This window comes from Hyperoodon ampullatus (assembly GCF_949752795.1).
Source record: "Hyperoodon ampullatus genome assembly, chromosome: 5".
NCBI lineage: Eukaryota > Metazoa > Chordata > Mammalia > Artiodactyla > Ziphiidae > Hyperoodon > Hyperoodon ampullatus.
Genome location: NC_136918.1, coordinates 75,238,991 through 75,259,781, shown reverse-complemented (window position 1 = coordinate 75,259,781; position 20,791 = coordinate 75,238,991). Strand labels below are relative to the sequence as shown.

Below are 20,791 nucleotides of genomic sequence, written 5' to 3'. Positions count from 1 at the left end.
GCAGGGGAGTCCGGCCGATGCACCCGAAGAGGAAGTCCTCCTGGGCACAGGGGCAGGGCCGAGAAGCCTGAGGAGGGGAGGAAACATGCAGAACTGTATTCCACTGCTGGCTCCTGAAGGTCTGTCTCCAGGGAGATGGAGGCTTATCCTGGATGAAGCTCCGGGGCCTGCTTAGGAATCTCGGGCCATCCTCTGCACCAGTGGGAGATTTCAACTCTGGAGAGCTCAGGGGTGGGGTGACTGCAACGGAACCTCGTTCCTCCCTCCCTCTGCTCTGCCTGTCTCTACGCCAGGAAGCCCTCTTCTCATTTCTCATCCCTCTGCCACATTCCCTTCATTTTTCCAGATGGCCTCAATAAAATGATTGAGCATATAATAAATACCAAATTTATTAAGACATGTTAATTATTAATAGTTTGTATTACAGCTTACCATTTACATTAGATGGCACTGCTTGAGTAATAAGAAATTAATAATGGGAAAGCTGACTTAATTTTAGAGGAACATGACAATGAGGTGGCTGGTATGTTTTCTTTAATAGAAAGCTCATAGTAGAACACCTAGCAACCTTCTCCTGCGTCCTCGGCCTGGAGCCCTCCAGGAGGAAGGGCTTTGTTGCAGGCACTGCTGATGGTCTGGTCTCCTCGGCATTTATCTGCACATGCTCCCCCTGTTCACATGCCTTACTCCAGACTTGCTCCAGACCTCCCGCAGGTCGGTCCATGGACCCTGGATGGCTGGGAAGCTGGGGCTGGGAAAGTGGTAGTGAGAACCACTGAGGTGGTCCCTTCCAGCTGGGGAGCATCAGCAAAAGTGAGAAGGAGGGGAAAACAAAGCCAGGAGAGCAATCCTCCTGTCAGGTGAGCCACACGATCTCCCCTCCCCTCCCCTTCATGAGTCAGGGTGTAGAGCTGGAAACATTCTGGGGTCAAACTTCAGTTTTCCCTGGGGCCAATTCTTTGTAGCCCAACTCCAAGGGCAAAGCAAGTCCCTGAAGGTTGAATAAAGAGTTGTTCAAAAGCATGGGTTCTATAGAATCTAAAACAGACCCAAATTGATAGAGCTTTCCCTTGAAGAATCTATGAATAGTTTTCTGCATCATTCCTTTGCCTAAGATCATGGGACACTTTCTCCTCTGTGACACTGCTGGCTCCTCCACCTCCATTTGCCCCGGACAGCTGGAGGCAGGGGTGTGTGTCCACAATGCACATGTTTGCTACCTTCTAAACATGCCAGTGTGTATATGGTGGGGGGGGGGGAGGAAGGGGTGGGTGTTGTGTGGGTGTGTCTTTAGAGAAACTTAGACTTCAAAGAAATGACCAAAATCTATAATTAACTCCTGTAAGTATTCAGGGGCAAATGAACAATGGCCTGAGCTTAGGCAGGACATAGATAGACTCCTCTGAGGTTATAGCAGAGGACAAGCCTCTATCTAGGGAGATGCCTTATCTCAACCCCTCGGGGAACCCCCTTCTACTCCTTTGGGTACCACTATCCCTAGTCTCAGGAATACATTGCTCCTGTCTACTTTCTTGGGCTCAAATCAATTTCCTTGCCTTCCTCACATGACTGAGCCTGTCTAGGGAGTTAAACAGGGCTGAGTTTCACGAGTACACTTTTGCAAGATGAGGAAAAAGTGCTGCACAAATTGGGCTCCTCTTGTTTACATCCACGTTGATTTTCCATAGGTTTTAGCAGATTTATTCCTTGTCATCTGGGTATTCTCTTTCTGCAGGTCATGTCTGCCTAAACCTAGTAGGATTTTGAGTATGAAGCCACTGAAAGCAAATTGTTCCAGGGCAGGATGGACTCACAACCTTGGCCCACCAAGGCACTTAAGAAAGACCCAGTCCACCCCGACCCTCCAGTATGTATTAGGAGTGTGCAAATCCCATGGGCTTACAGATTCCATGTAGGAGATGATCCTCAATCCACTCACTCATTCTATTTTTCAACCTTGTGAGACTGGTTCCCCAATCTTTTGGAATTCGCTTTCTCATTGACCGATGAACCATTTGGATGGTTTACTCTTGGCACTGACCATTGGGCATGACATGGATGCTGGTGGTCTGGCCACACGAAAACAACCAAGACGTCTGCAGTTGTCCAGTGGGATGAGCAAGCGTGGCTCACTTCCCCCACCCTTTTCAAGCAGTGATGGGACCTGGCAACCCACCCACTGCCTCCTGCCTCACATAGTCATGGAAAGAATGGAAAGCATTAGGCTGGTTGCCCGAACCACTTGAGGTTGAATGGCAGGAATTTCCTGACATGACGCTGAAAACCATACTCACGGAGGAAAACAGAAGTATGACCTCCTTGTATGTTACTGTATGATATTTCAGTGGTGAGACGTGAGCAAAGCTGACCCAGGGTCTTAACAGACTTTTGTTTCCTCGTGCCCCACACCCAGCACCACTCCCCAACCTTATTCCTGAACAAGGACAAATATGGAAACAACTCACTGTAAACTGGATTTGGCAGCCACCCATGATGTAGTCCAAGAAAGAATGCATCTTGTGGATCTGCACGGGAGGAAGAGAGGAAACTGTATTAGAAACAGTATGATCTGTGTACCTATAGATTAGAGGCCTAGACTTTGGGGTTATGCTGATGTAGAGGAAAAAGCAGAGAAAGATCTGTGGGAAAAAGATGGGTCAGCTGATTTTGTTCCATGAAAGGAGAGAAAGAAAGTAATGCTGAACTTAGATGGGCCTGTAAGGGCTGCAGCCATCCATCCCCTGCTACCCTCTCTTTTCGTTTACACATGATTTTAATCAGCCTCTGCCTCTGGGGTGAGACTAATATTGTGTTTTCAAGGGTCACCACTGGTTTGAAATGAATGAAGTCTCACACTTGGCTTCAGTCTTGCTGCCCATGTCTAAGTCCCAGTTCTGGTAACATTCCTAACACCACAGTAATCAAGATGGGCAGCTTCAAGATCACAATTACCTGAGAAGGTCTTTACTGTTAGCTGCCAGCTAGTGAGATTCCTCCCATGCCATGAGCAACAAGGATTAACATTTATTGAGCACTTACTGTATGCCAAGCACTTAACATACATTACCTCATTTAATTCTTAGAACAAGCCTGTGAATGTGATGCTATTGTTATTATTGTGCCCATTTTATAGATGAGGAAACTGAGGCTAAGATGATGGAGGTGGAACTCAAATGATGGTGGTCTTGACTGCACAGTCCATCCTTTCAAAATCTAGGCTGGAAGTCAGCAGGGTCCCTGCTTTTTTCCCAACCCCTGGCATCTGTGTTCTCACACACCTTACTGATTTCTAGTCTTAATTTCTGCTTCATTATGATTCTGATGCTTGAGTCTTGGTGACATTCATCTACTTATTTATTCAACAAGGATTTATTAAGCCCCCACCATGCACTGGATGCTAGGGATACAGGGATGTGAGAAACAGGCATGGTACCTGCAGCCACTGAGCTCACAATCTGGATACTTTTACCAGGACAACTACTAGCTGATTTTTGACCCTCACTTCTCAGACTCCATTTGACGCTCAGGGCAGCTTCTCAGAGACTGACCCATAAAACCCCACGGTAGTGTTTCCAGGCACCACCTCCAGGTGGCACACATCTATTGGCAGACTTGTCTCAGGGCTGATATTTACTGGGCTCCCAGAATAGTGCCTGCTCCTGGCTTCCTTATGGCGATGCTTTGCCTGATAGTTGGGATAACCTATTACTGTCTGTACACCAAAAAAATGAGTTCGATCACCATGGCCTCTGAGTGCCAGACTCTTAGATCAAAACAGATATGTACACAATCACCTTACGGAGATGGACAGTTGACCTGGCTCATCTGGATCTTCTTTTCTCCTGCTGCTATGGGCACAGAGATGGTCACAGGTCTATTCTGAATGTACCAGGATTTGGTCTGTACAGGTAGGTAAGATGACCAGAGACAACTGCCTTTGAAAGAAGAGTTTATTACTCACAGCTCCCCAGGGGACAGGAGGCATGTCCTGCCACACAAGGGGGCCACACGGGGAAGCACTAGGGTCAGTCAGGAGGCAAGAGGAATGAGGGGAAATCACAGGCAAAAATCTTTATCATGGTTTTTGTGGGAAGGAATGCATGAAGCAAGGTAAGCAGTTAAGCAGGTTTAGGATTCAAAAGTTTGAGTAACTTGCGAGGCTCTGGGTGATAGGGATGGTCTCTAATTGTCTGAAACCTGGCTCTGGGGTGATACAGGGCAGGCAGAATATTGGCTTGGTGTGTGAGAGTTCAGGAAAGGGGGTGGCTGGGGGTATAGGCTCTGGATGGATTGGTCTGCATGTCAAAGACAGGCTCACAGGCAAGTTGATTGCTACCTTTAGGAATTAGGTAACCCTGGGAGGGGCAGTTCCTCCCCAGTATGCAAGGCCCCAAGATGTCAAAGCATCATAAAATACAGAAAAAAAGCCATTATTAAAACAGTGACCCCAGACGGCCAATCATAAGCCTTATCTCCTAGTTCCAGTGATTGTTTCAAGGGGTGGGCATGTGACCTAAGCCAGACCCATCAGTCTTTTCCTTTACTCTCTTGTTATGTAAGGATGAGCTCCTGCAGCTCCTGGCAGCCAGGAAAGGCCAACTCTGAGTGAAGGAACCTGATATATATAGAGAGAAACTGGATGGCACATAAGTCTTACGTTATGGAGTCAGACAGACGGAGACTAAAATCTCAGCTCTTAAACTTACCATGTGTGTGACGAACTGGTTACACAATCTCATTTGAAAGTAGAAATCTCAGGGTTGTGGTAAGAGTAAACAGAACGCATTATAGTTATTTTCACATAGTAAGTACTCAACCAGTGGCAAAATTATTCCCAGATGGGATTTTCTGCGAAGTTAGAGCCCCTCTGGGAGGAATTTTTAGGCCCTTTAACCTTCCCCCACTGTCTTATTTTCATGGTACCCCCTCGGCATAGGGGAGGTGCCACATATAAAGCACCAAACTCTGGGATAGGCACAGAGTAGGTGCTTTAGAAATGTTGGTGACCCGCTCTGGGGGCCTCCCTCTGGTGCTGCCCTGGGCAGACCAGGACTCTCCTATCTTTGGGGGCAGGACTGTCCTTGTGGAGGGGATGGTGACATTGGCCTACCACAGCTCCAAGACAATCCATGCTTACAATGTATGTCCATTAATACCTTGACTTTCTGATTTTTGTTTAAAAAAGATCATATCTCTTTGACACTCTCTCCTTCTGTCCACACAACCTTCCTCCCAGACAGCCTTAGCTTCATACCCCTGGAAGACAAGGACTGTGTATATACCTTGCACTGATTCAAAATCACAATGCCCGAGTTCTTATAATTCTTCTTCTTGGCTTTGTACTTGGGGTTGATGCACTCCCACTGCACCTGAAACAAGAAAGGTTATAGCATGATTGCCAGCTCAGGAAGAAGTGGAGTCATTTGTGACGAGGCCCCTGGGCACTGTTGCAGATGGACTTGAGGGCTGACCCATGGTCTCTAGCTGATCCCCTCACATCTGGAAGGGCAGTAAGGAGGAGTGGTGCAGTGGGAGGCTCTGACATTCCTCTGCCTGGTTTGAATCCCAGCTCCTCCATTTTCCAGCTGTGTGATTTTGGGCAAATTACTTGATTCCTCTATCCCTTGCATGTCTCCTCTGTAAAATGGAGCTTATAATTGTAGTTATCTCAGAGGGTTACTGTGAGGGTTGAATGATTAACCCCTGTAATACATTTAGAACAGTGCCTGACACTTATAAATGCTTGCTATTAATGGGATCAAATTAAGCAGCAGAGGGAAGGAGAGATCTGGGGACACACAGCTGAGTAACCCAAATGCTGAGTCTTAGTGTCTGGGAATTGACTTAAGAGGTAGGAAAACTGAGGGACATTGAATACTGGCTACAGGAAGCTGGTGGGGATGATGATAAGTTTGCTTAACTTCACAGAGAACTAAAATAATGGATTGACACAGTCACAACGGTGGCACATTAGATTGCCAGAGAGGCTTCTGTGAGGGGTAGAATCAGAACTGAGGAGGTAGCTGGGAGCTAAAGGGTGAACAGGTCTCAACCCTTCCAGCCTACAGAAGGTTTCAGGGGACAAAGCCAACTGCATCTTGACCACTGACAAAGTCAAACATCCAAGAGTCATGGAATGCTCCTGCCCACTATCCTATGGGAGTAGATCCTTGGATTTCTACTCAGAAGACAAATTTTCACTCTCTGACAATTGGAAGTATCTGAAAATGAAGCAATTTCTGAGGCAGATGTGAGTGGGTAGACTGATAGAGCATTGGTGCCAATGACCCATTCCTCCCAGTGCACAATGACTCTGAGCTTAGTCAGGTGACTTGTTTTGACTGATGGGACGTTAGCAAAAGTGATATGAGCAGAGACTTGACAAGCCCCTGTGCACTGGGGCTTGCCCTCCTCTTGCTGCTGGGACATTTTCACCATGTATTAGCTTCAGCTTGTGTCCTGGAGGATGAAAGAGCACGTGGAGAAACATCTCAGCTACCTCAGATGTGTAGGCACAAGTGCAAGAGTGAGTCCCATTTGGAACAGAGAGAAGTTTCCCAGGGGAACTCAGACCAGATTGCCGACCTCCTGTCCTGCCTATGGTAGTAGCCTCCTAACAGATCTCCCTGCCTCACTCTTTTGTCTCTCTCTGTAATTGATTATCTACACAGTAGCCAGAGTAATCTTTAAAAAATTAATGTCATTCTCCAGCCTAGACCCCTTTGCAGCACTGCCCAATAGAACTTTCTACAATGATGGGAATATTTCATGTCTGCACCGATCAATGTGGAAGACACTAGCCACACGAGCACTTGGGGCATGTGTGTGTGTGTGTGTGTGTGTATGTGTGTGTGTGTGTGTGTGTGTGAGAGAGAGAGAGAGAGAGAGAGAGAGAGAAAGAGGCGGAGGAATTGAAATTTTAACTTAATTTAACTTAAACTTACTAAAATTGAAATTGAAATAGGTGTATGTAGCCAGTAGCTACTAAATTGGAGACTGTGGATTCAGTGTGCTCTCAGCACATTTATAGGAAAATTGAAACTCTTTTCTCCGAGCTATCAGAATCTGCTTTTCCTGGCCTCAGCCTCTGTCCTTGACCACATCTCATGCATGGCTCCCTCACCTTCTCTGATCCAGATACACTGGTCTCTTTCCAGATCCTTAATCACACCAAGGTCTTTCCTGACTCAGTACTTTGCAATGTTGTTCCCTCAGCCTGAAATACTGTTCCCTTGCTTGTTACATGGTTGGTTTCACTTCATCTTTTAGGGCCCTCAAGTTAAATGTCACCTTTTCAGCTGATCTCTTCTATGTTATACCTTTATAACTAAACTGTTTCAGTTTTTTTATAGCATTTGTCACAATGTATAATTACATATTTTGTTTACTTGATTCATATTTATATTTTACTCTGATGCGCACTCATGTCACACCTAGAGCCTGACACTTAGCAGGTGCTCCTCAGTAAATGTTAGTGGAGTCAATAAATAATAGAACAGTTCCCTGGGTGCAAACGTGCCAGAATAGGGACTGAGTGGTTGTACCAAAATCTTTCTGGTGTCTCACTGATACAGAAAAGTACAGTAACATATCATCCATTTCCTCAGAGGGACTTCAAGATTCACTTCTGTTTGTTTGAAAGCATCAGACTTCGGCATGCTTCAATTGTGATGTATGCTATAATATCCTCCTAGGATTCTAAAGATGAAGTGTTTCCCATGTTTACTGGTTTGGCTATTTCTATTTGTAAAGCAGAACAAGGCAAAACTTCGTAAAACTCTTTAGAACTCTACTGGGTGGTATGGATAACTGTCATTGATTTATTAGCTCAACAGAGCCTGGTCTTGTACTTTCAAAGAAGCAACAACGTCTCTGGATAAATTCCTAGTTATTTGGGTAGTGACTTTATTTATAGTTTAGTGTTCATTTTCATTGTACCCCTGAAACTCTGCAAGCCTGCTCGTGGGTGAAGGTCTCTGTGTGTCTGACAAGTTTCCTGAAATGCTGGGTATGTAAAAGTGTATATAGCAGGTTGTGGGAGCTATGCAGAAAGCTGCCCTTGACTTTTCAGGCCAAAGGGAGGTATTCAACAAATGGCCTGATTCATATTAAGCCTCTGGTTCTAAAGAATATTAGTTTATTTCCATCCAGTCTGGTTACATCTTGACTTCATGTGAAAGGAGAAACTTGAACAGTGAGTTGGGACAATCTTCCCCAAACAGCACTTCTGAGCAGGCCAGGCACAGGGTCTTTAGGGGAAAAAGTCTTTCTCTGCTGTCACTCCTTTTTGTTCTATGGGGACAGTGGCTCCCAGAGTAAGGATGGCAGGTAGCTTGGTTTGACTTCCTCCAGAAGCTAAAGCCGAGGCAAGGATTTAAGTCCAAGTAATTCATCTGAGAGGTAATACCAGGAAGGAACAATAAAAGAGTGGGGAATTGAAATAGGGAAGCAGCCAAAAAGGGGTACGTGATCCATTCAGGTAACCCTATGGGCAACCAGGGCTGCTTCCTGCTGGGGAACTCTGGGCAACTTCACAGAGCATGCCTCAGAGTTTTGCCGCCTGAAGGGCAAGAGAGCTGGGGTATTTATATCCCATCTCCCACTAGCAGTTTGTTGAGGGCTGGTCCCTGAAATGTGTATGAATCCCCCGACATGTCCAGCCTGCAGTAGGCGTGGGTAGAGCAGGCTCCAGCAGCCACAGAAATCCCTCAGCCAAAGAGATTCAGGTTCTGCAGCTGACACTGGGTGGGTGAATCCTGAACAGATCAGAGAAGAAGTTACATGATCAGGGTCCAGATGACAGCAACTGACCAATAGATGTACGTATGTATCCATCAGAGTATGGGTGTCTGAGAGATACACAGAGGAGGTGTAGGCTTCTGTGTGATGCAATGAAATCCCTTATGTACCCCTGTGGTATGTGGTAGTGTTTGGGTTTATGTCTTGGTATCAAGAGTGTAAGAGTGAAATGGTGAGACTAGATGAAAATCTGGTGCCCAAAATAAAAATTTGGAGTAATCAAATAATTTGCCCAAAGCATTAAATGTGTAATTAATGCCACAAGGTCATGGAAATGTAGATCTAGAAAGAATACTGTAACATGATAATAACACCAGCACATATTTTGGAAGTTCCAGACACCCTGCCAAGTGCGTATCATGAATTATCTCATTTAATCTTCACTGAATGCTACTGGGTAGGTACCATTATCACCTTCATTTTTTTTTAGGTGAGAAAGCTGAGGCACACAGAGATTAAGTCACTTGTCCAAGGCTACACAGCTAAAGGAAATTAGAAACTTTCTCATCTGACTTCTCCATTTTGCCAGTGGAGAAACTGTACCACCTTGGAGCAGGGTCCTGTCCAAAGTCACAACCAATTGCTATGAGCTGGGTTGGCAGTAGAACCCAGATTTCAGTTCCCACCATGCTCCCTCCTGGCCACGTTTAATCATGTATTAATGTCTCACCTCTAGCTGCTCGGTGTATAGCTGGGAAGCATTGTGAGAGGCGAGTCTGGGGGAAATGCCATGAGGGGCTTACCACGTACCTGTTTTCCTTCCATTACTCCTCTCATCTCCTTGAATGTTGAGGTGAATTCTCCAATGAAGTCATGTTTGCCATTGGAGTCCCAGTCCCATACTATGCACTGCAAGAGAAAATAAGTATTTTTTTTTAAACTTAAGAATTCATCCACAGCAGCTGAAGGCAATGCAAACTTTATGAGGAAGACTTGATGAACGACAGTTGGTCTGGATCAAAATTCTAGGATGACAGCATGTGGGAAGAGGTATCCCTTTGGTTTATATTGGTTTTACTTAGACTTTTTGTCATAATCTTCAAGCAGCCCTGTGATGCAGCAGTGACTAATAATTTGCCCATTTTTCGGGTAAGGCCAGTAAGACCAAAAGGAGATAAGTCACTTGAAAAGGGATCATCCAGTGAATGAAAAACCTGGGATTTGAAGGCAGGTATCCTGACTCTAATTCCAGTGCTGTTTCTCCCGCAGCAGAGAGCCTCTGTGGTTTACAGCTGGAATCAGGTGCCTGAGTCCATGCCTGTAGCTTCCACAGTGGCAGCTTATGTTTAATGATTTGATCATATGAATCACATTTTCTTTTCTTTTTTTCTGAAGGCAAAAGAGCGATGCTAAGAAAAACAAGTAAGAGAGCAAAAAGTGAGATCTTTAATTGTACCCACAGGAAAAATCGGGGAAGAACAGTGAGGGGTGAGTTACACTGGTAAAAAGCAGGTGTCCATCACACGTAAGATGCGACCTTCCAACAAGAGGGCTCCATCTAACACCGCTAAGGCTAACTTCTGGGCTTGCAAGTAACACTTTGCAGTGTGATGCAGATTAAATCAGTAGCCATCCCTCTGCTTGGTCACACATCTTTAGATGAAGAGGGAGTCCCCATTTTTTCTAGGGCGGAGGTTAAACTAGGGTTTCAAGCACTTCAGATATCACTTCTACATCTAAAACCAGGGATCTGCAGCCAGGAACCCCAGAAGTCAGATAAGATCGAGGCAGCAAGGAGACATTTACTCAGAGGTTTTCCCTAGAATATTGGGGTTCAAGGGGCAGCCTAGTTCTTTCTTGGGATGAAGACCCCACTGGCCAGTCCGGCCTGGAAAACCTGGTTTGTAAATCTATTTTGTGACCTGTGGGATACCACACAGACCTAAAATGAAATATGCCCCAAATGAAACATAATCCACCCCCCCAAACTTATTCCTACTCATCTATTTTCTGTCACAGTGGATTGTATCAACATCCACCCAGTGGGAAACATCACTCAGGATGTGCACTGTGAACATCACACTGTCAAACACTTGTCTACTGATCTCAGTTACTCACAACAGGGGTTTTTCTCTCTATTTGCCAGCCCCTCCTTACTGACCCTGACACTCACACAGTCATTACCTGGAGCCAGAAGCAAAAGAAAGCTTGCCCGGCCTGGGCACAGAAAGAGAAGGAAGTGTGTTTCTGGGACCTTGCCTCTCAGGCTCTTAACTGTGCCCAGTAGTGAACACAGCCCTGGGACATTTGAGTCTGACACTTAGATACTCTGTCTTCTATCTTGGGGGGAAGCAGATAAAAAGGCAAAGGGGCCAAAACAGTCTTTTCAACACTCCCTTGTGTTTCTTTTAATCTCTTTATTAGAATATAGGAAAAGATAAGAGGGAATGTATGTAGTACTTTGGTTTGTCACCAAATCTCAAGCAAAACCACCTATCTGTCATCTCTGCCTTCTCTTAGATTTCCCGTCATGCTTCGGTTAGTTACTGCCCTCCTTCCACCTGCCACCATAACACTCAGGACGTTTGTTCTCTCTGGGGCAGAATCCCCCTGGGCTGGATGATGAGTCAGGCCCAACAGGGCTCCAGGCCTGGCCTCCTGGGGGGCAGGCACCGCTGTTTACATGGGCCCTGCTTCTTAAATCGGTGGCATTTTTCATCATGGCAGTTGCAGAATTCTGTTTGGACCTTTCTCAGAAGGGTCCCAGAGGAAAGAAGACACGGTGAGGCAGAAAAATAAAACCACGGTCTTTCTCTCCCTGCCATGAAGCTGGCTTATGATAGCTCTGAAACATCTGACAGAGGAACATGTCATGGTGAAAAGTAAACAGATCAACTGCCCTGCAGAAAAGCTGAGACCGAGGCAGGTTCTTGGTGTGAATCAATAAGGAAACTTTGACAGATTGGTGACAGAGCGGCAGCTCAAAACCGTCTACAAGTCAGGAGGCCTTCCACATTCCCACAGCTCACAGTGTAGTTTAGGTATATCATCTTAAAATGTCTGAGCTCGACAGATGGTCTTGTCAACTCCCTCATTTTACAGAGAAGGAAATTAATGGAAGAGAAAGGAAGTGACTCCTGCAAGTTCACCCAGTGCAGACGAAAGTCCAGGTTTCCTGCCTACTTAATTCCCTCTGCCAACCACAAAACAGCAAATCATAATAATTACAACATATATAGTGCTTACTAGGTACCAGAAACTGTTCTGAACACTTTACATATGTAAATTCACTTAATACCCAGAACAATTTTTCATTATGCTCATTTTACAGATGAGGAAACTGAGACACAGAGAGGTGAAGTAAGTTTTCCAACACCACACAGTTAACAATAGGTAATCTTTGAACTAAAAGAAGTTAAATTTTGGAGCTTGTCCTAAATGATCATCTCTTATGAACCCAGGCCATTTGTGTTTATGGTCTCTAATCCTGTATGATAACCCTGAAATGACAATATTATTATTGCCATTCATAGGTATCAGTCACAGGTTTAGAGAGGTCAAGTGACTTGACTAGACATCTAGAAAGTGACAAAGATGGATTTTATTTCTTTTTCTTGTCTAATTGCTCTGACTAGGACTTTCAGCACTATGTTGAAAAGAAGTGGCAAGAGAGGGCATTCTTAATCTTAGAGAAAAAGCTTTAACATTTTTACCATTGAGTAATATATTAGCTGTGGACTTGTCATATATGGCCTTTATTATGTTGAGGTAATTCCTAGTTTTTTGAGCATTTTTATCATGAAAAAGTGTTGAATTTTGTCAACACAGAATTGTTAAAGCAATCTTGAGAAAAAGAACAAAGCTGAAGACATCACTTCAAAATATATTACAAAGCCATAGGAATTAAAACATCATGGTACTCCCATAAAGACAGATCTATAGGCCAATGGAACACAACAGATAGCCCAGAAATAACCATACATATATGGTCAATTGATATTTGACAAGGGTGTCAAGAATACATCACGGGGAAAAGGGAGTCTCTTCAACAAATGATGTTGGGAAAATTGAATATCCACAAGCAAAAAAATGAAATTGGATCCCTACCTTACACCATACACAAAAATCAACTCAAAATGGATAGAAGACTTAAACATAAGACTTGAAACTGTAAAACTGTTAGAAAAAAAAACACAGAGGAAAATATTCTTGACATTCATCTTGGCAATGATTTCTTGGATATGATACTAAAAGCACAAGCAACAAAAGCAAAAATAGACAAGTGGGACTATATCAAACTCCTACAGGAGCTATAAAAATCTGCTGCACAGCAAAGGAAACCATCAATAAAATGAAAAGGCATCCTACAGAATGGGAGAAAATATTTGCAAACTGTATATCTGATAAGGGATTAATTTCCAAAATGTATAAGGAACTCTTACAACTCAATAGCAAAAAAAAAAACCCCAATAACCTGATTAAAAAATGGTAAAAGGACTTGAACAGATGTCTCTCCAAAAAAGATATACAAATGGCAAACAGGTATATGAAAAGATACTCAACATCATTAATTATCAGGAAATGCAAATCAAAATGACAATGAGATATCACCTCATATCTATTAGGATGACAATTATTAAAAAAACACAAAAGATAACAATTGTTGGCAAAGATATGGAGAAATTGGAGCCCTTGTAACCGTTGGTGGGAATATAAAACAGTGCAGCAGCTATGGAAAACAGTATAGTGGCTTCTCAAAAAATTAAAAATAGAACTACTATATGATCCAGCAATCTCATTTTTGAGTATACATCCAAAGAACTGAAGTCAGGATATCGAAGAGATATCTTCATTCCCATGTTAACTTCAGCAGCATTATTCACGATAGCCAAGATATGAAAATAACCCAAGTGTATGACTAAAAAACATGTGGTATATACATACAATAGAATATTATTGAGCCTTAAAGAAGAAAATCTTGCCATTTGTGACTTGGATGGACATTATGCTAACTGAAATAAGCCAGTCACTGACGGACAACTAGTGCCTGATTCCACTTTTATGAGGCATCTATAACAGTCAAACTCATAGAGGCAGAGAATATAATAGAGGTTGCTGAGGGGTGGGGCCATTGGGGTCTTTTTGTTCAATGGGTGTAAGGTTTCAGTCATGCAAGATGTGTAAGTTCTAGAGACCTGCTGTACAACATTGTGCCTATAGTTTGTAATATGGCGTTGTGCACTTCAAAACTTGTTAAGAGTATAGATCTCAAGTTATGTGTTTTTATCACAAAACAAGTCAAAAGGATATAAGAAAATGTTGGGACATGTGGGATCTGTCTGTTACCTTGATTCTGGTGACAGTTTCACAGGTGCAAACTCATATGCATATGAGTTTGCATATGTCCAAACTCATCAAATTATATGCATTAAATATGTACAGTTCTTTATGTAATCAATTAAATAAAGCTGTTAAGAAATCTCAAAGTAAAGGAGATTTCCTTAATAATCTGGGTAGGTCTGATACAATCCATTGAAAGCCTTAAGAGCAGAATGAGGCTTCCCTGAGGAAGGAGAAATTTTGCCTTTGGACCATAACTTAACTTCAGTTAGCCTGAGAGTTCCAGCCTGCCTTTCCTGAGGGTATGCTCTAGGGATTTCAGACTTGTCCAGCAAGCCCGCACACCAGCATAAGCCAATTCCTTGCAATAAATCTCTTAATGTCTATCTTCCACTGGTTCTGTTTCTCTGGTTAACCCTGGCTGACGCACCTTCCCTCATCTTCTCCCTTGGCATTCATACCTTCATATTAAGAAGTGAGTTTTCAGTGACAATCGGTCTTCTCATACTGATATGCCAAAGTTTATTGAACATTTACTTTGTCCCGGGCATTGTTCTAAGCCCTTGACATGCTCTGATAGTTAATCTTCACAGCAACCCCATCAGTGGGACACTATTATTGTCATCTCCACTTTACAGATGAGGAAACTGAGACACAGAGAAGTGAATGAGCTCCTGCTATTATGGAATATTTTGGGTTTTAAAGTACAATTGGCTTTAACATCAGAGTTCTCGGGATCTGAATGTGATCCAGGTCCTGGAAGGCCAGGGTGAGCTTCCCAAACTATGGTTATAAAATTACATAACTGCAGCTCATCACTGCAGAATTCTCATGTTTAAAGGAAATCTGTTCTTCCCTTGACTTTTAAATTTTTATATATGTTTTAACATTGTAACCTGTCATTTGTCCAGGTGAAGTAGGGTTCACTGTCCACTTTCTCTTGGCTCCTTGGTAACCAAGGTTACACCTTGGTTTGGGGGTGTAACACCACCCCCAAAGTTTCCATTGCAATCTGTTTACATCTGCTTTAACGTGTCTCCAGCTATGTGGTCACCACTGGTCTCTATCAACTACTTGAAGGAAACTTCTGAGTACTCAGCTTTCTATCGGGTTTAGCACAGTTCTTGGGCACAAGTAAGAACTCAGACAAATCTGTGATGAGTTCATGAAAAAGGTCTTTCTCCTTGAGTTGAGTGGATGGCAGTCCTCAGACTGGCCCTGTTTCCACACTGCAAAGGGAAGGTACTGCAATCAACTGGTTAATTTTTATTAAAGGAGATGATCAAACTCAGTAATATGTTTGGTGGTGGTAGACATAGGCACAGGCAAAGGATTGTCTGCATGGGATTGTGGACACAGTTTAATTTTTGTAGACACAGGGGCCAGGGCCTGGGAAGCAGCAGGCCAAGTTCTGTCCTCGCTCTGCAGATAGCACTGTGAGACCTTAGGGTGTCTTCTCAGTATCTCTGTGTTTCAGTTTCCTTCTCTATGAAATGGGTGTCTGGGGAATGGGAGCTGGAGTGTGTTCTCTGAGGTCCTTTCAGATCCAGAATTCCCTAGTTACATGGCATTTCATCTTTATTCCTTTTTCAACTTTCTGTTCCAAAGTCTGAGATAATTATACTAAAGTCATAAAATTCTTAATTATTTATCAATAACTGATTAATATAACACTACTTCCTTTATTTTCTTTTTTTAAATTAATTTTTATTGGAGTATAGTTGCTTTACAATGTTGTGTTAGTTTCTACTGTACAGCAAAGTGAATCAGCTATACATATACATGTATCTCCTCTTTTTTTGGATTTCCTTCCCATTTAGATCATCACAGAGCATTGAGTAGAGTTCCCTGAGTTATACATAGGTTCTAATTAGTTATTTATTTTATACATAGTATCAATAATGTATATATGTCAATCCCAATATCCCAATTCATCCCACCCACCCCTTCCCTCCTTGGTGTCCATACATTTGTTTTCTATGTCTGTGTCTCTATTTCTGCTTTGCCAATAAGATCACCTATACCATTTTTCTAGATTCCACATATATGTGTTAATATATGATATTTGTTTTTCTCTTTCTGACTTACTTCACCCTGTATGACAGTCTCTAGGTCCATTCATGTCTCTACAAATGACCCAATTTCATTCCTTTTTATGGTTGAGTAATATTCCATTGTGTATATGTACCATATCCTCTTTATCCATTCCTCTGTTGATGGACATTTAGGTTGCTTCTATGTCCTGGCTATTGTAAATAGTGCTGCAATGAACATTGGGATGCATGTGTCTTTTTGAATTATGGTTTTCTCTGGGTATATGCCCAGTTGGGAGATTGTTGGGTCATATGGTAGTTGTATGTTTAGTTTTTTAAGGAACCTCCATACTGTTCTCCATAGTGGCTGTATCAATTTACATTCCCACCAACAGTGCAAGAGGGCTCCCTTTTCTCTACACCCTCTCCAGCATTTATTGTTTGTAGATTTTTTAATGATGGCCATTTTGACTGGTGTGAGGTGATACCTCATTGTAGTTTTGATTTGCATTTCTCTAATAATTAATGATGTTGTATTTCTATTCACTACTCTCCCTGTTAAAGGAGATAATGATAGTGATTTGGATTTCTCTAACAATTAGTGATGTTGTTTAATCTTTTCATGTGTTTGTTGGCCATCTGTATGTCTTCTTTGGAGAAATGCCTATTTAGGCCTTCTACCCATTTTTTGATTGGGTTGTTTGTTTTTTGATATGGAGCTGCATGAGCTGTTTGTATATTTTGGAGATTAATCCTTTGTCAGTTGCTTCATTTGCAAATATTTTCTCCCATTATGAGGGTTGTCTTTTCTATGGTCACCTAATCTATGACAAAGGAGGCAAGACTATACAATGGAGAAAAATAGCCTCTTCAATAAGTGGTGCTGGGAAACCTGTTCAGCTACATGTAAAAGAATGAAATTAGAACACTCCCTAACACTACACACAAAAAATAAACTCAAAATGGATTAAAGACCTGAATGTCAGGCCAGACACTATAAAACTCTTAGAAGAAATATAGGCAGGACATTCTTTGACATAAAACGCGAGATCTTTTTTGACCCACCTCCTAGAGTAACGAAAATAAAAGCAAATAAACAAATGGGACTTAATTAAGCTTAAAGGCTATTGCACAGCAAAGGAAACCATAAACAAGATAAAAAGACAATTTCCTTTGTTTTCTTTCACTAGATATATTTATACCCCTTGGACAACTGAAAGTCAGTTGTTCATCTTCTCATGGTGATTCTCACAAGAGCACCATGAGATGGCAGGTCCATTTTCATAGATGGTGATCTTAAAATTCAATAGAGCAACTGAAGGTGGCTTATTCCCAAGCACAGAGATAGCAAGAGTTGAATTAGGCTGTGGACCTGGATTTATTTCTCCATACTCAGGACCCTTTCCATTATACCACATAGCTTCATAACATACTCATGCCATGTGCCTTTTCAATGGTAGGCCTTTTTTCTTTTTCTTTTTTTTAACTAACCAACTAAATCATGGATGTCTGACCTCTCTCAGGGAAGAATATACTTATATACATCTTTAATGTTCTTTTTGATAATAAGCACTCTAAGACTGCCCAGAATGATTAATCTAGGTGGGGCCTTACTGAGCTCATTTAAAGGTAGAATTTTAAATTGAGACCATCAAAATTAAATGCTAACAGAATAAGTAACATAGGAACCAAACTGTGTCCTTACATCACTTAGTCTAGACCAGTCTCCTAACTGCAGCTTTTGGGAAATCAGGCAATCTGATTTCTATCATTTTAAGGAGTTTTAGGCAAATACATAAAATTATATTTCAGGATGGCTATGATTAGGGATTTGGGACAATTTCATTCATAATTTAGTACTCGGAATGGCTTCTTTTTTGTTAAAATTTAATGACAACCCTTAACACAAATTGGTTTAATGGTTTACACAGGACTGTAAACATCTAAAAAAAAGTATTAAATGTATATTTGCTATTCTGGTGCTTGTGTGTGTCCATGGGAAGAGGGTCCACGTCCCTTTGATTATTTTCTCATCACTTGATTGCTTTTACTCACTGCAGACTTGGCAATAACCTTCGAACATCAACTCAGCTAGCTGGATGGGAATTTAAAGTAGCTCCCCGATTTGTAACATGAACACTCTGATTTGGACCTCTGAGGTTTGGCAGAGCAGGATGCCACAGGGAGCGAAGACAGAAATCTTCACAGTAGAGCAGGGATGAAGCTGGGTACAGCTCCAGAAATGGTGGGCAGGGCTGGGGCCTCAGCCATGTGCATCTCTGGCAGTCATCTTTGCTGGGCTGGTGGGCAGGACTAGCAGACGTCTGTCTGTATGAGAGCCTGAGTATCTTCTGGGGACTGAACCTAAGGTGAGGAGAGAGTGGGGCAACAAGATGGGCCCAAGAACAAAGAACTGCATCTTAGAGGAGTGGGGCAACGCTGAGTAAAGTCTGGTGACAGTCGCTCAGAATTTTCCACAGGTCTAACCCCTATGGATTCATGTCTGAGTTCTGGGGAGGGAGCTGTAAGTAGAAAAGTAGCTTGAAAGAAAAGTTTTCACAAAATAGCAGGGTCTTATGTAGGTCAGGAGAACAGAGGGGTTAGATGCACTAAGAGGCCCAGATTTGAGCATCCTGAGGGCTCAGTGTTTCTCCATGCAGGGGAGGTGTTGCTGGGGGCTGAGGGCAGAAGGACGACAGCGGTAGCAGCAGCATCAGCAGCAGCAGGCATGTCTGGCAGCCTCTTAGAGGGCGCAGCCTTGACATCCATACACTCAAGCACACATGTACCAAGGCAGCAGCAGCAATGGAGAGAAAATGGTGCTGAAATCTTTCGTATCTGTGGAAGGTGACTCCCCTTGGCCTGGGGGTTAATACTTCACATGAGCTTCTGATACAATGAGAGTGGGGAAGGGCCCTCAGTGAACTTCAGGGGAGGCAGAAACGGGAGGCAATGCACAGGAAGAGGATGGGGGCATGGCCCATGCCAGAGGTAGCTGAAATGACATGTGGGTGAGCATGTGCAAGAACCTGCTTGATATTTTCAAAGAAATAATTGAAAAGTGAACTTTAAAGTGGAGGGGAGGTCAGAGGTCCTGCTTTAGTTGATGGAGCAAGACCAAGTGAAATGTACGCTCTACCACCAGTCTTTATTTTCAAATCCATACTAAACATTGGGTACAACAGCTTGCCTTAACTCCAGGTGCAGACCCCTACCTGAGTCTGTGCATAGTCATCCACCACCTGTTTTCCCTGCCCGGCCTGCCCTCACTCACTGACTCCACCTCAAGAGGAAACACTAAGTATCTGGGACATGCAGTCCAGCGGCAGTGAGGGGTGGGTGCTCTGTGCTCATCCTGGGGGTGCACCACCTTCATCATCAGCACCCTATGTCCAGACTGATGGGGCTCCTTCTAATTCTGAAACTCAAACCAGGTGCTCAGTGGGAGAAGCATCTCAAAGCACGAGTTCCCCTTGCAGACTTGGGTCAGCGCCATTTACCTCACTCTGCTCCTTACATCTTTTTTTTTTTTTTTTCTAAATGATGGGGACTTTTTATTGTAAAAGGCAAACTGAAGTTTATTGAACGTTTGTTCCTATATGCCTAATAATATGTTTTTTTAAATTTAATCAACTGTTGAAGTATAAATCATATACACAATAAAATTTCATGATGTTACCCACAAGCTTCTGGCTTGGGTGATGCAGTCAGTGTACCATTCACCTGGGTAGGAATCACAGGAAGAATAGGCTTGAGGCCCAAGGGATAGTTTAGTATTTGGTCATGTCAAATGTTGAATCCCACATTCTTGACCTCTAATAAACACCGTGAATCTCCAGACTCATGACAGGTAATCACTGTTTCTTCCAGAAGAATGCCTGTGTCTTTATTCCTAAATGAGCCATGCTGCTCGTGGTTTATTGATTGCTGTACTTTGATGCCTGGAGGCAACCTCCATTGGTCCCTGAGGAGGAAAAGGCGCTTGAAGACCAGAAAAGAACAGATGACTCGATTCGTATGGCTTAATCAGTCTGAAAACCACAAACTGGCAACGTGGCGCTCGCGGCAGCCAGGAGGGAGCCCCGGTGCAGCCAGGCAGCTTGATTACAGTGTGTTTCCGACATAAGCTCATTTACTTGCTTCTCTTGTTTAATTATTGCCCGTGGAACCATCATAGGTGTTCGAGACTTGGAGGTTTTAAAACAAGGGAACAAAACAGATCCTAAAAGCATGGAGAAACGAGCCATTCCTAACCAATCTCATGAAATGGTTTATGGAAAACAGATTTGTTGCTGCCACGCCCAAGCCAATTCTGGGAGTTTAAACTGGACTAACCCTCTATCAATAGACAGTATAAAATAACTGAAGCATTCCAGTCACAAACATTGTTCTGGATCCTCCTGCCTCATCACCACCACTGACTGGTCCCTGCTCTGTTCCCGTGTTTACAATGTTTCTTTGGCTTGCTGGGGCATCCAGCTTATCCTCTGGGCACGAGGGGACCTTGCATGCTCATGCTCTTCAGGGCCTGGCTACTCCTTGGGACCCTCTCACCCATGTCTCTTGTGGGCTGACATCACTTCTGACCCTGGTCTGGATCCTGAGTCTTCATCCAGGAACTGGCTTCTGACTGAAGTCTTGTGTAGATTTACCCCAGCCACACTTGAAACCAAGCTTCC

General features: G+C 43.2%; 1 protein-coding gene across 1 annotated transcript in view; it reads right to left on the bottom strand.

Moving 5' to 3' along the window:
• The window catches only part of CPNE4 (copine 4), a gene marked incomplete at its 3' end in the record, with an annotated part of 615,561 nt that overhangs the window by 41,769 nt on the left and 553,001 nt on the right, over positions 1 to 20,791 (bottom strand). The window contains exons 8-10 of the mRNA XM_079705040.1: positions 9,550 to 9,648; positions 5,283 to 5,369; positions 2,466 to 2,525 (exon numbers count right to left, since the gene is read on the bottom strand). Of these exons, the coding sequence (XP_079561166.1) occupies positions 2,466 to 2,525; positions 5,283 to 5,369; positions 9,550 to 9,648 (246 nt within the window). The remainder of the gene's footprint in view (positions 1 to 2,465; positions 2,526 to 5,282; positions 5,370 to 9,549; positions 9,649 to 20,791) is intronic.